This window comes from Chrysochloris asiatica, unplaced genomic scaffold, assembly GCF_000296735.1.
Source record: "Chrysochloris asiatica unplaced genomic scaffold, ChrAsi1.0 scaffold00005, whole genome shotgun sequence".
Taxonomy (NCBI): domain Eukaryota; kingdom Metazoa; phylum Chordata; class Mammalia; order Afrosoricida; family Chrysochloridae; genus Chrysochloris; species Chrysochloris asiatica.
Genome location: NW_006408523.1, coordinates 5,775,736 through 5,792,237, shown reverse-complemented (window position 1 = coordinate 5,792,237; position 16,502 = coordinate 5,775,736). Strand labels below are relative to the sequence as shown.

General features: G+C 47.0%; 1 protein-coding gene across 1 annotated transcript; it reads right to left on the bottom strand.

Moving 5' to 3' along the window:
- Positions 1–4,111: 4,111 nt before the first annotated feature.
- On the bottom strand, positions 4,112–9,792 carry SHISA2 (shisa family member 2). Its single transcript, XM_006831948.1, has 2 exons — positions 9,417–9,792; positions 4,112–4,665 (listed from the first exon to the last, which is right to left on the bottom strand). Exons 1-2 carry the CDS (start codon positions 9,745–9,747, stop codon positions 4,112–4,114), a joined length of 885 nt encoding a protein of 294 aa, XP_006832011.1. The 5' UTR covers positions 9,748–9,792.
- Positions 9,793–16,502: the final 6,710 nt, after the last annotated feature.

The following is a 16,502-nucleotide window of genomic DNA, read 5'->3' as shown; positions in this document are numbered from 1 at the left end:
CAACTTTCACATGCATATGAGGTTATTGAAAATACCATGTGTAAAACCAAAAGTTCTCCCATGTAAACTATCATATAATTCACCATAAAACATTTTAAAAAATTTAAAAAATACCATGGCTCAGGTCAGACGCACCTTAGTCCTCAAACTGACATCTTTGCTCTTCAACACCTTATAGAGGTCTTGTGCAAATTTGTGTTGTACAGACCCAAAACTAGATGTGAGGGGCACAGTGAATTTGCAGGAACGAGGCAAAGCCCCTCATAGAAAAAGGCACTAAACTGAAGTGCTCTTACTGGGAAGGGGTCCCCAGGTGATGCCAATAGTTAACACGCCCAGCTGTTAATCCAGTTTGGAGGATCAAGTCCACCCAGAGGTAAGAGAAAAGCCTGGTAAGGTACCCGACATTACACAGTTCTGTGCTCACACATAGGAATCAGAATGAGGCAGAATCAACTCCTCAGTGCCTGGTTTTTTATTTTATTTTTATTGAGTAAAGGTTGGACTGAGGACTTATCATTCCAGATTCATTCTGATTCCTACATTTAACACCACTGACACGTCTCTCTCCTTGCTTGGTCCACCTGGCCTACCTTCCTCTCCAATTTCATCCTATCTTCATGGTTCCTTCAGACTGGGACTTCTGAAACATAAATCCTAATTGGTAGCAAAACAAAGAGGAGATCAATTCCCAGAACCCATGAAATAAGTGTGTAATCATGAAAGAGAGGAGCCCTGGTGGTACACTGGTTAAGCGCTCAGCTGACAAATGAAAGGTCAGATGTTCAAACCTACCAGCTGCTCCTCGGAAGAAAGATGTGACGATTGGCTTCATTAAAGGTTAAACCAAGTCAGGCCCCCCACATCCACTGACTTGATTCTCACTCTTAGAGACACATAGGGCAAGGTAGAACTGCCCCATAGGGTTTCCGAGGCTGTCATCTTTGCAGGAATGGACTGAAAGCTGCCCCTCTTTCAGTGAGTAGCTGAGCTCTTTAACCATGGTACCGCCAAGATTGGAGTGTTGGTATGGCACTGTAGGATAAAGCATTGGACAGCAAGTTCCAGTTGAAGTGCAAGGTTGGTGGTTCAAATCCACCAACTGCTCCTTAGAAATCCTATACAGGGTTACGTGAGACAACTGACTCAACAGCTCTTAACAACTACCACCACCACCAGGATTTGTTCTATGTTGTTGTTAAGTGCCTGAGTCGATTCCGACCCATAGCGACCCTGTATAGGGTTTCTGAGGATGAGCTGGTACGCTTGAACCTTGTAGTTCAAATGGCTTTGCAGTCTGGCACGTTAACCCACAGTGCCACACCAGGACTCCAGGATTTGTTCTATAGATTGTTGTTAAGTGCCATCCAGTCTGTTCAGATTCATAGCGACCCTGTATAGGATTTCCAAGGAGCAGCTGGTGGGTTAGAACTGCCAACCCTGTGGTTAACAGTCCAGTGCTTATCCGACAGCACCACAGTAGGACGCCTCAGGAATCTGTTTAGCAATTCAGGGTCAGAGTCTGAATCATCTCGTGGATGAGTGAGTTCTAAGTCACTTTAAGAGAGGAGAGAGCTTGTTTTTGAGCCTCAGGGGCCTTCAACTCGGCAGGTACTTTAAGGTAAATGTTACAGAGACAGTAACTGAGCCCGTACGCATTCATTCTCATCTCTTTGGATGGTGCTATTTTTGTTCAATTGTAACTTTTCCAGCAGCAAAAATAATAGGAAATGCCATTTCCAGGCCACCCCCTTTACGCTCCCCAGCCCCACACAAGCCAAACCCAGTGACTCATAGGGACCCTGTTTCCAAGACTGTAAATCTTTCTGGTAACAGACAACCATGTCCTTCTCCTGTGGTATGAACCACCTGTGATGCTGTAGGATAAGCATGGGACTGCTAAACACGCTAACTTTAAAGTCAACAGTTCAAACTCACCAGCCATTTTCAGAAACCCTATAAAGAGTTTCTATGAGGTAAAACAAACTCAAGGACACAAAACCACCACCTTGTGCTTAGCAAGCAGCTCAATGCTTAACTCACAGCGCCATCAGAAGTCCTGTCTCATCCCAAACCAAACAAAAACCTAAACCCAATGCCAGAGTCAATTTCAACTCAGCCACCCTATATAGGGTTGCTGAGACTATAAATCTTTACGGGAGCACACAACCTCATCTTTCTCCCGAGAAAAGGCTAGTGGGTTTGAACCACTGACCTTGCAATTAGCAGTCTAACGCCTAACCCACAGTGCCACCAGGACTCCTCTCCAGGCCCTTGGATGGGCACAGAGATGGCGAATTTCATCCTTGGATGAACCAACTCAATGACATACACCAGCACAGTAGGAGGTTAAAGAAACCGTCTGAAGAATTACCACCGGGACTCGCTGTGGCGCTGTAGGATAAGCCCTGAACTGTGAACAGGAAGGAAAGAAAAACCTTAGCTTCCCCAGCAAGTCACATCATAAATCATTTATTAACAAGTACAATGATTTCCTCATCTTTGGTTATCAAAAACAAAACAAAAAACAATTGAATGATCTGTTGCTGCTGCTTGTCATGAGACAGGTCAATATAAAAATGTGTAAAAGACCACACAAAGGTTTGTTTAATTACACATCTTGGCTTTGCATTTGGAAATGGATTTGCACATACTTAAAAACTTTCTTTATATAGATAGAAGTAAACAATACACAAATAAATTCGCTTGAATTTCAGAAGTCAAAACAAAATGGCAATGAATATGGCACTTGTTGGAGAAAGATATAAACAGACCCAATTAAGCAGTGAACGAAATTCTTTGAAAAGGTTTTCTTCTGACTCAATTGGTCCTGTTATTCTAGTGTGATGCTGTAGGATAAGCAACTGGACTGCTAACCTCAAGACCTCTAGTTCAAATCCACCAGCCGTTCCTCAGAAACCCTATATAGGGCCACTGTGAGTTGGAACTGACTGGACAGCACGTACCATTACCTAAAAGAAGCTATTTTGATAATGGGAATATAAAAGGCCTTATAATTCACAAAGTAAATCTGTATGCCTGTGATTGAGATTTTACTCCAAGTCTTGGATTATGGCCAAAAAGCTAAACATGATGTATCATTATTAAGGCATTTCTTTGAATTTGTAAGAAGTTAAAACAAGAAAACATTTGATCAGATCTCAGCAGAAATACTGGCCTTCGTATCTAATCATGAGCATGAATTACCCACACTCAGTACTATAGAAACATCAGAATCTGAAAGCCAGACAGAACCAAATCAGAGTGTGCCACATGGCAAAATTAGAAGTAGCTTAGAAAACCCTGACAGTTTAAGGTTTCCACTTTAAAAGCATCTTTATTGCATGTTCTCAGATGTCAGTGGGAGGTCAGGGGATGAAAAGATACCATCAAGCAGGGGCCAATGGCTTTATTACAGCACCACCCACTATTTCAGGATGAAAATCATCTGGAGAATTTGGAAATATCTTCATTCATAAAGTCACTATACAACTTCTTCCAGTCTCTTTAACGTAGAAAATCACTTTGTAATAAGCTCTCTACAGAAGGTTAAAGAAAGAACAATCACAAAATTGACAAAACAATTATATTTTTTACACACTGAAATTAAGACATGCCTGCACACTCGCGAGATCACTGATGAATTTCCAAGTGTTCACGCTGGCTTCCTTTTATAAGGACCACGGAATTTGTGTTTTCCTCTCCATCCTGGGTGTTTTATAAAATAAAATAATAAGAGGCACCCAAAAAAGGGAGGCCACACAGATTCCGATCTTGTGAAGATACAAACAAAACAGAAGTCAAATGATATGATAATAATAATAATAAATCTTATCAGTTTGCACGATTCTTTTGACATCTGTACCTTGGGGGCACTTAATGGCTTAGGTGTTTTGTCACTTAAATTGTCACACAGCACAGAGAGCTCCAGTGAAGGTTCTTTTCCATTATAGCTCAGCCAGGCACTGGGATAGAACACTCAAACACGTGGGGTCCAAGATCCACCTCTGGTATGGGCAAATACATCCCCCACAAAGGGCCAGGCATGCCCTCTCACTAGGAGGTGTGGCTGAGGGGGGCGGCTGTCTGCAGTCTCTGACCCTCCCATGAGTCACACCGTCACAGCCGGGAACATCTTCTGCTCACTGTTAGGGTGAGGGAAGGGGGACTGGGTCTGCCTGTAGCCAGCCTGCAGGCCATCCATGAAAGGAGGCATGGGGGGCAAAGGAACCGATTCATGTTGCACTGTGTACCCCACGTAGGGCGGGTGCAGGTACTGACCCTGGTGAGGCACAATCTGGGTGGCCTGCTGGCAGTTCAGCACAGAGAAGTTGGTGGGCATGTTGACATACACATTGTTCATGGTCCCCTCGGGCAAGCAGCAGTTGGTTTGTGACCTTGTGGGGGGGGCCCGGGCACCCGAGTTGGCGCTAGAGCTGGAGCTGGCGGCTGTGCTGGACTGGCGGGAGGAGGACCCCCGAGACGTGCTGGCGCTGGGGATCATGGGAATGGTCTCCATCAAGCGGCTGCCCCCAGGGGCTCGGCTCTGCTGGGGTTCCTGCTTGGGCCGGAGGCATCTGCAGCAACAGGCCGCCACGAGGGAGCCCAAGATGATGAAGGCGACAAAGACGGAGCCCACAATGAGGAACGGGACATAGATGGGCACTGAAGGAAAGAACAGAGACACCAAATCAGGGCGGAAAGGACTCAGGTGGGACCTCAGTTTGTTCATTTAAGGTTAACCCCCAAGATGCTCTGTCCTCTAGTGAGTGCTTAGTTAAGATGGCGCAAACGCTTAATGTGGTCAGCTGCAGTCCAAATGGTCAGGGGCTTCAGTTCATGGTTTGAGTCCATTAAGAGGTACCTCTGAAGAAAGTCCTAGTGAAAAGCCTCTATGGAACACAGGTCTGGTCTAGCGACACACGTTGAGGTGGCCTTGAGCTAGTATTGAGCCCAGAGCTAATGGATTATGGGTTGGGAGAAAAAGGCATGGTACTTCCGTTTCCCAGGACCCCGCAGTGCTAATGGGCATCCAAAACAATGCCATTCTCTTTCAATTCCACTTTTCCACCAACTTTTTGAATCCCTCACATATTCAGAGTTTGACTCATCATCGTAATATTGTTAAAGGCAAATATCCAATTTGGTTAAAAAATAAATTCCATAAGCAAATGGATTACATGTTTTAAGATTATTATGGTTCTAAAATTCCTTCCATATCTGTACTGCCCAAACTTCACATCTGTCCTAAGAGTTGAAAAAAGGCAGATGGGAAGAATGACTGCATCAGAATCGTGGTGTTGGCAGAGAATACTGAATATACCCAGGGGCTGCCAGAAGAGCACACTAATCTGCCTTTGAAGAAATACAACAGGATGCTTCTAGAAGTAGAATGGCAAGACATTGGCTGGCTCACTTTGACATGTCATTCGGAACAGACCAATCACTGGAAAGGGCTTCAAGTAAAGGTAGTAGTGTATTGTATTGTGTTTAAGTGCCATTGTGTGGGTTCCAGACGACCCACTATTGGGTTCCCAAGGAGCGACTGGTGAGTTGGAACTGCTAACACTGGGGTTCAAACCGACCAGTGGCTTATCCTACAGTGCCACACCAGGACTCCATGTGAAGTAGAGGGTCTGAGAAAACGAGGGAAACCCCCCATGGGATGGACAGACACCACAACTACAATGGACCAACAGCAGTATTACGCAGCTGATACCATGCATCAGCGTTAACTTGAGGACAAGTAACAACGAACAACAATGACAGATAGATGTAGGGTCTGCACAGAAAACAATGAGTAGAAATTCAAGTGTTTTGGGCTCCCCAGAAGGTTATTTCCACCCCTTACCATTTTTTGTTGTTGAGTTGTGCTACTAACCTCACAGTCAGCAGTTCGAAACTACCAGCAGTTCCGTGGGAGACAGATGAGGCTTTCTGCTCCCGGAATGATTTACAGCCTCGGAAACCCTGTGCAGGGTCGCTATGGGTCGGAACCAACTCGACAGCCCTTAACAACCATTTTTAGGAGTTCTGCATGGCAGCGTCAGTTAATGCGCTGGACTGCAAAGTCAGTTTGTGCTGCAAGGTTGGTGGTTTAAGCTCACCAACCTCTCCTCAGAAACCCTATACAGGGTTGCTATGGGTCAGAACCAACTCAGTGGCACTTAACAACAACCATTTCTTAAGGAACCCTTGTGAGGCGCTGTGGGTTAATGCGCTGGACTGCAAGGTTGGTTTGAACTGCAAGGTTGGTGGTTCAAGCCCATCAGCTGCTCATTGCAAACCCTATACAGGGGTCACTGTCGGAATCAACTCGATGGCACTTAATAACCCAGGACTTCAAGGGAATTCCTTGACTCTTTTATTGAAAAACGCAGGGCCAGGAATGGGCCTTACTCGTCTTGGCAAATGGAAGTTCTTTGGGAAGGAGACCAAGTCCAGCTTTCCAGCACCTTTGTGGCCACATACTGAGGATTATTATTTGGCTCCATGAGAACAAGGAAGTTTCTAATTATGCTCTTCCTGCCTACACGAACCTTCCTGGTGTCGTCAGTTCCCCCAAGCCGTTTTTGAAACAGAAAATATAGTATAGATTGTTGTTGTTAAGTTCTGTGGAATTGGTTCTACTCATATCCACCCTGTGTAGGGCTTCCAAAGATCAGCTGGTTAAAACCACCCACCTTGTGGTTCAAACTGACCTTGCGGCCCAGTGCTTTTTCATATAGTGTCACACAAGGACTTCGAAATGCTTTATAAGGACAACTGTGGTGGCTTCCGTAGGATAGGCAATGGACTGCTAACCGAATGGTCGACAGTTCAAACCCACCAGCTGCTCTGAGGGAGAAAGATGAGGCTGTGTGCGCCTGTAAAAATCTAGAATCCCGGAAACCCTATAGAGGGAACTGCCCCGTAGGGTTTCTAGGCTATATGCTAAGAGTCGGAACCTACTCGACAGCACTTAACAACAAATTTTTATGCATGTAGATTGCCTCATCTCTCTTCCCTGGATCAGCTGGTGGGTTGGAACCGATGATCTTCCTTTAGGTTAGCAGCCAAGCACTTTAATGGCTGTGCCACCAGGGATCCTTGTAAAGTGGGCACACTCCCTGCCAGTGGAATCTATGGACCCTGTCAGACAGAGCATAAGTGCTCCGCGGGGTTACAGAAACTCAATCGTTATGGAAGCAGGCATCTGCTGTCTCCTTCGGAGCAGATGGTGGATTCGAACCACCGACTCTCTGGCAGGCTGCCGGGAACTTTCATCACTGCACCACCAAGGAAAACAGAATGAAAAGATAATGACATATTCCCATCAAGGTAAGAGACACTGGCTGGTGAGTCTGTGTGGGTATTTGTGTTCTAAGCATACCATCGCTTCAGGCTAAGGAGTCCTGGTGGTGCCGTGCGTGAAGCGCTGGGCTGCTAATCACAAGGCTGGCAGTTCAAAGCCACACCAAGGGAGAAAGGAGAAGCTATCTGTGTTTGTAAATGTACAGCCTCAAAAACTCTTAAGGACCAGCTAGCTCTATCCTGTCCTGCAGGATTTTGGGTTTCAGGTTACCTAAGGTCTGGGTTTCAGGTTAACTAGAGTCTACTAAGCTTTATCCTTTGCATGCTATAAATACATCATTCTCTTAAAATTAAGAAACCAGCTCCCAAATATGTTCCTAAAGTAAACAGGCACAGTAAAGCTGAAAAAACAATAATAAAAAAAGCTCCAAACATGACAGCAAAACCTTGTTGAAATCAGTCTACGTTCACATAATGAATTTTTTGGTGGGGGTGGTGAGATGAACTCTTTGCAGGATTTTTAATTGGAAGCACAAATACCTACACAGGGTGAAGAATGCTGACCTGCTGTCGAAACGACTTCATCAGGCAGTTGTTCCCTGACTGCAGGAAGAAAGGGTGAGCAGCAGAGTGTTTATGGAAAATGAAAAAGGTTTAAAAGTAGCATGAAGAACACACCCAGGTATGACCCATGGCGTCACATAACAATCTGCTGCATACAGATCTGTCCAAAGTGGCTGAGGAGGCCAGGGTTACAGACTCAACACTGTAGCAACCCCGACTGTGGTTTCTCCAGCTGCCCTGCCCTGCGGTACTGGAGTTGTTACATTGGCACATTTTCTAGAACTGCTCTGGGATCTTTCTCTTTTCAGATTCAAGGCAAGACGGGGGAGGAGCTGTCTGCAAAGACAGCTGCACTGGACCGACCTGCCTGTGGAGTGGCCCTAGGAGACTAGGAGACGACTGTCAACACAGGAAGCCACTCACTGCCAGCAATCAGGTAGCTCAGGAGGTTAGGGAAAAAAACCTCTAGGTTAACAGAACCCAACATGGGACCTGTTGTCAGCTGAGTCATTTCGAGCCTGTAAATCTTTACAGGAGCAGACGGCCTCATCTTTCTTCCAACAGAATCTGCCTCCCTTGCCCTCCTCCTCTCCTTGCCACATGTTTACCACTTGACCTCTCGCTTCGCCACCCCAGAACTCACTCCTTACTCACACATCCCATCTTGAATAGTTGTACCTCAAGGCTGCTGAAAAGTGGAGGAAGTGGAAACTATCAAATTCTGTCCCAGATTCCTTTACTTGCCAACTCTGGCTTTGGCAATTGGGAAAAATAAAACAACAAAAAGGTAATTAAGGAGGAAAAAGAGAGAGAGAGAGAAACAAGGCGCAAAGAACAAGGTTGGGCAGATTCTGTTGTTACTTCTTGGTCAAACTGCACAGATCAGAGAGGCCTCGCCCACTGGTGGGGAGGGTTAGTCCTGGGATAGATAAAGGAGAGCTTTGTGGTGCAGAGACTTAAGCATCAGGCTGCTAACCCCAAAGCCTGCAGTTCAAACCCACCAGCTGCTCCGTGTTTGAAAGATCCCATAAAGACCAACAGTCTCGCAACGCTTTGGGGAAGTTCTACTCTATCTTGTAGGGTCGCAGTGAGTTGAAACTGAGTCCACAGTAGTGGGTTTGCTAAGTCCAGCACTAAAGGCAAATCCTTCCTTCTGCGGGGGTGGGGGGGGGGGCTTCACGGAAGTGCCCTGCTAGGCCCTCTCTGAAGGGGTCGCATTCCTAGGGTATCCCCTCCCTCAAGGTACCCCTTAGATGTAAATGGAGACAGGAGACAAGGGAGGGCACAGAGGGATCTGGACAGAAAGAATGTGCCCATGGGTTTGTTGGGAAGAACACTGCTATCAGATGGGGAAACTGAAGCCAGGGCAGTCAACTGGTGGCCCACTTCGCACCAATTCCTAGGTGGGCCAGAATTCAGGCTCCACGGATACTTTTCTCCAGGATTGGGGCTGGGGAGCTTGATAGTGCCCACATCTCTCCCCTTCTCCCAAGCCCCCTTGGGGACACATCCAGCTTGCCTAGTTCCCCTCTGGTCGCGCTCAGGCCTCGCCGCCCTACCTGCCGAGCCGTCGGAGCTGTCTTTGTCCGGCCGGCCAGGCTTGCCAGTGTCTTGCTGCCGGTCATTATCGCAACCGCCTTGGTCCAGTCGCGCCTCGGCGCTGGAGCAGCAGTAGCGCAGGGCGCAGCTGCCGCAGCAGATGGTGGCATCGCTGCCGTCGAAGCGCTCGGGGCACTGGAAACCGAGGCGCCAGACGCCCTCCGCGTCCAGCCAGCCGTGGCAGTACTCGCTGCCCGCCCGCGCGCCCGCCGCCAGCAGCGCACCCAGCAGCAGCGGCAGCAGCGAGGCGGCGCTCCCGGAGGCGGTGGCTGGCCGGCGGCCGCCCCACATGGCCCCACCCTGGGCGCGGGCGGCGTGGCTCTGGAGCGCCCCGGGAGGTCTTCCGGGAGTGCGGGGGGCTGCGGACCGGGCCACCTCGGGGGACGTCCCTTCTGCTAGGGCCACTGCGCTTTGCCCGACGTCCCGGAGCCTCGGACGCAGGCGGGTTGGGTCGCGACTCCTAAGCCATCGCAGACACTGTCCGGGGTCTGGCCCTCGGCGGGGTTGCTTTGAGGGGGGCCCCTCGCTGTTATCGGTGCAGTCAGCGGTTTCCCGAGGATTCACCCACAATGGGACGCTCCAAGTGCATGCCCAAGGAGATGGCTACTGAGCCCGCTAAACCGCTGACCTCCGGACGCACAGCAGTCGCAGCTTCTGGATGCTGGCACTAGTCGGGCGCGTACCCCCTATTTCGCTCCGCTCTCAGTTGCCGAGTGGGCCAAGGTGGCGGGTGGCACGAACCGAGCTTTGGACAGCAAGTGCAGCGGCCGGCCGCGCGCAGCTTCCAGGGCACCCCACTTTGTCCGCATATCTCCTGCCGGGAGTACAGCCGACCCACCTCCGCCGCTCGCCCGGGAAATCCGCTCCCGACGCGTCCGGGAGCCACAGTCCGGGGTGCGTGGCGCTGTTTGCTGGCTCGGCTGCAAGCGGCTCAGCTGCCGCTGGGCTCCGGGCCAGGAAGCCGATCGCCCGCCTCTCCGGCTGCAGCGGGTCCCCCAGGCGCAGAGGGCTTCCGTCCAGCTCCCTGGATCCTCCCTGCACAGACAGGAGCCTCGCACGGAAGTATCAGTCGTACGGGCGACGGGAGTCGAGACGCACCGCAACAGCCTGCACTCTCGCCCGCTAGGCGCCAGGCCAGCCTCGGATTCCGCGCGCCACCCGGCGCTCCCTCTCTTATAGGCGCCAGGCTCCCGGTGCGCATGCGTGCTCAACGACCTTCCCGCCCTGCTGCAAATTCCAAGGTACCGCAGGAGAGTCCCATTCTTCCTCCTTTCTCCTCTAATGCCCCAGGTGAAGAGGCCCAGGGCCGCCAAAGGCCGCAGGAGAACAAACAACTAACAATCCAGGCCTTTATAATAATAATGATAATGCCACCAAACTAATCCTGCTTCTTTAGTTTGCTCTGCATTTATTAACATTATCTTTAACAATCAACATTCCATTTGATTTCCAAAACTTCCCAAGGAGATAGAGTATTATTACCCAAACCCATAGAGTGGATTCTGACTCATAGTGATTCTCTGTATTGTTTTTGAGGCTGTACAAATTCTGTTTGTTTGTTGTTAAGTGCGGTGAGTCTATTCTGACCCATAGCGACCTTGAGGTTCGAACTGGCGTTGCAGTCCAGCGCATTAACCCACAGAGCCACACCAGGACAAATTCTGTTACGGGAGCAGAAAGCCTCATCTTTCTTCTGCAGATCAACTGGTGACTTTCTACGGTCAGATGATGGCTCAGGCATGTACTTGTCTTAGTCTCCTTTGAAAAAAACATGATTTTGAGGTCTATAACTCTGGTAGCGTAGTGGTTACAAATCGGGCTGCGAACCTTCAGGTCAATGGTTCGAAACTACCAGTCGCTCGGAGGGAGAAAGATGAGGCTTTCTACTCCCGTAAAGATTTACACCCTCGGAAACCCTGTACAGGGTCGCTATGGGTCGGAACCGACTCGAAGGCACTTAACAACAACAACAAAGCTAATATGAAAGTTTTCATAAAACTCAAGTGGGTATTTCCCAAATCATTGAAGCTTTGTAGCAAGTTTACTGGAATGCTGCCCCGCATAAAACAACAGTTTTCAGATGGATCAAGCATTTCAAGGAAGGTCTGTAAGGCTTGAAAGATAAATTCAGGGCAGCATTCAAGGTTTTGGCAACTCTTTTTTGGGACTCCCCCCAAAGGGGTAATCTTGATAGATTTTCCCCAAGAATATAGGGCAGTCATAGAGAATAATTACAAAGAACTTTAAAGAACATTTAAAACGGCATTGGTAAGAAAATGGCCAGGAAAATTGTATCACAGAATTTTCCCCACCAGGACAATGTCCCTGCCCATTCTTGGAGGGCAGCAAGGGCTGTCCGGTGAGAATATCCTTGGAAAACCTTACCCTATGCATCCTCCAGCCCTGATCTTGTCCCTTCAGACTTCTATATGTTCCCCAACCTCAAAGAACATTGAAAAACACTATTTGCGCTCTTCGAAGACACCGATATTTTTGTGCTGACATGGTGTAAATTGAAAAGCACAGAATTATTTGGAGAAGATTTGTTGCTGTTTAGTGCCGTTGAGTCAGTTCTGACCCTGTAGAGGGTTTCTGAAGCTGCAAATCTTTGTAGAAGCAGAAAGCCTCATCTTTTTCCCACAGAGCAGCTGGTAGGTTCCAACTACCAACCTTGTGGTTTGGAGTCTAGTGTTGATCCTTTAGAGCCACTACGTTCAGGGAAAGGTTGTTGTTGGTGGTTATGTGCTGTGGACTCAGTTCCGACTCATAGCGACCCTGTACAGGGTTTCCAAGGCTGTAAATCTTTACTGGAGCAGAAAGCCTCATCTTTCTCTCGTGGAACAGCTGGTAGTTTCAAATTGCTGATTTTGCGGTTCACAGCTTGATTCGTAACCACTATGCTACCACAGGAAGTGTTAGAGAGAGAGAGATGGAAACACTACCATCAGAAGTGTAGACACCTAGATGGAAGAGATGTTGAGAAACAATAGCTTCACAGTTTGGTCTTTTTGCAAAGGTATCTATGATTTTGTAGCAAAGATTGTTTTTTAACCTAATCTTATGTAATTACTTTTTAATTTTACAGAACATGATGTTGCTGTTCACATAAGCTATTTTCTCTCTGCTTCTAGCAGTTAATGTCCTGGCTGCAGCTGGTCATAGACCAGGGGTAGGGGGTGATTGGGGGTGCTTTTCACACTCCTTCCTGGTGAGGTTGACAAGAAGTAGACTCAGCAAACGTATCACACATTTGGTCACTATATAGCTGATCGGTGCCACCCTTTTTCTTTCTATGTTTCAGGACAGGGATGATGGATTCCAGCAGAAAAGTGCCTTTGTTCAGCAGTTGGCCTGAGTGTACAGAGAGCTGCCACCAAGGAAAGACACAGTTCAGACAGACCAGGAACTCCGCTTTGATGAAGGAGAAATTAATAGCCTCTCTCTTGGGGAAGCTGAGACAACAGGTGCAGATGCTATTAAAGCAGCCCAGATTATTTTTAAAGGACCGGATGCCCTTTCAAAGTTCTGGGAGGCAGAAGACCTGAATTACACACCCAGCCCTCCCAGTGGAGAATCATTGCCAATTAGGGGCCTCAGTTTCTCCATCTGTAAAATGGACCATAGCACAGGAGAACCACCAAGTTTCCTGTCCAAGTCGAAAGAGCACAAGGCAATTTTATCCAGAACAGAGAGACTCTGCTCCCAACGACAGCCATTGGATGTTTGTGTGTAGCTGAGTTATGGAGAGACTCCAAAATACTTGATGTTCTGCTACTCATCCAACAAATCAAAGAAAAAACCCTACCCTGTTCTCCACTGCTCAGAGGAGTCCTGTTGTGGCACTGTGGGTTAGTTAGTATGCTGGACTGCAAAGGCGGTTTAAACTGCAAGATCGGGTGGTTCAGGCTCACCAGCCACTCCTCAGAAACCCTACCCAGGGTCACTATGGGTCAGAACAGACTCAATGGCACATAACAATGACAACAATGTTCTTCACTCCTCTGTAAACACAGACTTATTTTTTTTTTCAATTATCCTTTCTACAGTATTGTACTTTATTTCCTTTTTTTTGGTGGGGGTGGGTATTTTATATACATTTAAATAATCTCTTTTTTCTTTGAAAGTTTTTGTTATGAATTGGGTGAAGGTTTACAGAGCTGATCAGTTTTCCACTCAACAATTCACACCCATTTTGTTTCTTTTCACTGACTGCAGTCCCCACATGGAACCTCCCTCCTCTCACTTCCTCCCTGGGTTTCCTGTTTCCATTCCTCCTTCCTTTCCTAAGCCTTCTGAACTTTGTCCTTGGGTAGATACTGCCCTTTGAGCTCAAACAGTTGATTTTTCTAGGAAATGCATACTTCCTTCATGTTACTGCTTCCCTTATAGACCTGTCTATTGTTTGGCTGAAGATTAAGCCATTAGATGAGCTCACTTCTGAACCTCAAGGACCATAATCTGGGGACTCCACCAGTCTCTCTACCCAATCAGTAAACCTGGTCTTCTTTATGCAATTCAGCATCTTATTTTTTCAATCAAAACCTAGTAAATTAACAGAGTCCGACTGTGGTGTTGCAGGATAATGCACTGGACCACAAGGTTGGTTTGAACTCCAAGGTCGGCAGTTTTAAATCCACCAGCTGCTCTTTGGAAACCCTATACAGGGTCACTATGAGTCTGAACCCACTTGAAGGCACTTAACACAGCAACAGTAAATTAACAAGCTACAATGTGAATAAATAATTGAATCAATAAATATACGCTGAGTGTTGACAATGTGCTGTGTCCCATGGGAGGTGCTGGGGAGTCATAGATAAACCTTTCCCTTCATCCAGAGCCCAAAACCTCTGGGGTAAAGCACAGAACCTGAGCAGAAAGACGAAAGAACTAAATAAGCGAAGACAATACACCGGACTGTAAAAGCTATACTTAGTGAGGCACAGGGTGGATCTAAGAGCATGGTCTGGGCATGGGAATTTTAAATGGCATTTCAAATCAGACCCGAAGGAACCATGGAAAGAACCCATTTTCTTAGAAGATGCTGTTGAACCAATTGCTGTGCACTTGATGCTGTCTCACAGCGCCCCCTTGTGTGTCAGAGTAGAACTGTGTTCCAAAGCGTTTACAATGGCTGGTATTTTAGAAGCAGTTCACCAGACCTTTTTCCCGAGGCTCCTCTGGCTGGATTGAACCTCTAACTTTCGTTAGCAGCCTAATTAACCATCTGGATGAGAAAATATGCACTGAGGGTTCATGCTAGGACAATCACTATGGTAAGACTTTTACAAGCATGGTCTCATTAAATTCTCTTCCTCATTTTACTGGTGAGTCTTCTAAGGCATAAAGATTTAAATAGCTTGCTTAAATTATGCAGACAGAAAATATAGGCTTACCTGGACTGAACCCAGTTCTACCTGACTCCAAAGGCTAACAGTTTCCGCAATAGTAGCACTGTGGGATCAGCACTGAACTGCAAGGTCTGTTTGAACTACAAGGTTGGCGGTTCAAATTAACCGGCTGCTCTTTGGAAACTATACAGGGTCGCTATGAGTCAGAAGTGACTCAACTGCGCTTGACAACAACAAACAATGAGCTCAGATTTTCAGGATCCCTGGTGGTGCTGTAGGAAAAGCGCTGGACTGTTAACCACAAGGTCGGCGGTTCAAAACCACCAGATGCTCCTTAGGAAAAGGATGAGGCTTTCTGCTCCTGTGAAGATTTATAACCTCAGAAACTCTATAGAAGATCACTGTGAGTTGGTATCCACTTCCACTTGATGGCAGTGACTTCTGGTTTTGTGGTTTAAGCCCAGTCTTAGCTGTAATACTGTACACCAATTGCCAGATGGCTAGATAGTGATTTTTGCTTGTTTTCTATTGCAGCTCTGGTAGCATAGTGGGTTACAAGTTGGGCTGCTAACCCAAAGGTCATCAGTTTGAATCTACTAACCATTCTGTGGGAGAAAGATGAGGCTTTCTGCTCCTGTAAAGAATTACAGCCTCAGAAACCCTATGCAGGGTGGCTATGTTTCCGAACCGACTCTATGGCATAATACCCCCCCCCCAATTGTAGCATCGGTTGGATTCGGTGGTGTTCATAGGCTTAATACTTTGGTTCTTCCCTTTACCCCTACTCCCACCCCCATCACCACTTTGCAGGGGTGGGGGGCGGGGGGTGGAGAAGAAGGCAGAAGAACTGTATTTCCTTCAGAGAAAACCGAAACAACAATTGGCCAAAGGTTTATTTATGAAGACCGAAATTGCCAAAAGTTTTTATGTTAAAATGGCTAACATGGCCTCGAAGTTCCACAGCTTAAACCAAATATGATTTTCCCAAGTAGTTAAAGTAGTTCATCATTTTGTTTAAAACTGGCAGATTGGCAAGTGGGGCACTTGAACTAATTTATTCTCTTCTGGAGGGTTTTATCTCTTTAAAATGATAGAAGAGTTATGGAGATGTTCCTGTCTTGAAAGAGGACTCCAATTGTTTCGTTGTTACTTTATGCTGTGTGATACATAATCTCCAAAGCCCCAAAAATACTTTACATTGCATTGTACTTCCGTTTGATTTGGTTTAGGCTTTGTGTGCCTGGTGTGTTTTGTAAACAGCTCTGTTGGCGCGGTCTTATAGGGTTGTTGTTGTTGTTGTTGTTATGTGCCGTGGAATTGGTTCCGACTCATAGCGATCCTGTACAGGCTTTCTGAGGCTATAAATCTTTACGGGAGCAGAAAACCTCATCTTTCTCCCGAGGAACATCTGGTAGTTTCCAACTGCTGACCTTGAGGTTCACAGCCTAATTTGTAACCACTATGCTACCAGAGCTCCTTTATAGGGTTGTTAGAGTTGGGATAGACAGTAAGACAGTGGATGGATTATGGGAAATGTTACTGGGAGATGTTGAGATGGTCTTGTTTCTCACATGGATAATACAAAGAAACCCCCTCTCTCACCTTAACATGCATCTCAACTATTTTACTAGTCTCTTCTGAGAAACTGTAACTGGTAATCATAACATGTAGGTTGTTGTTGTTATTGTCAGGTGCCAT

Excerpts from the sequence above, each read along its gene's own strand:
- SHISA2 (XM_006831948.1), bottom strand. The coding sequence starts at position 9,747 with ATGTGGGGCGGCCGCCGGCCAGCCACCGCCTCCGGGAGCGCCGCCTCG. Across the intron at positions 4,666-9,416 it reads CAGCTCCGACGGCTCGGCAG|TGCCCATCTATGTCCCGTTC; the intron begins GTAGGGCGGCGA and ends TCTTTCCTTCAG.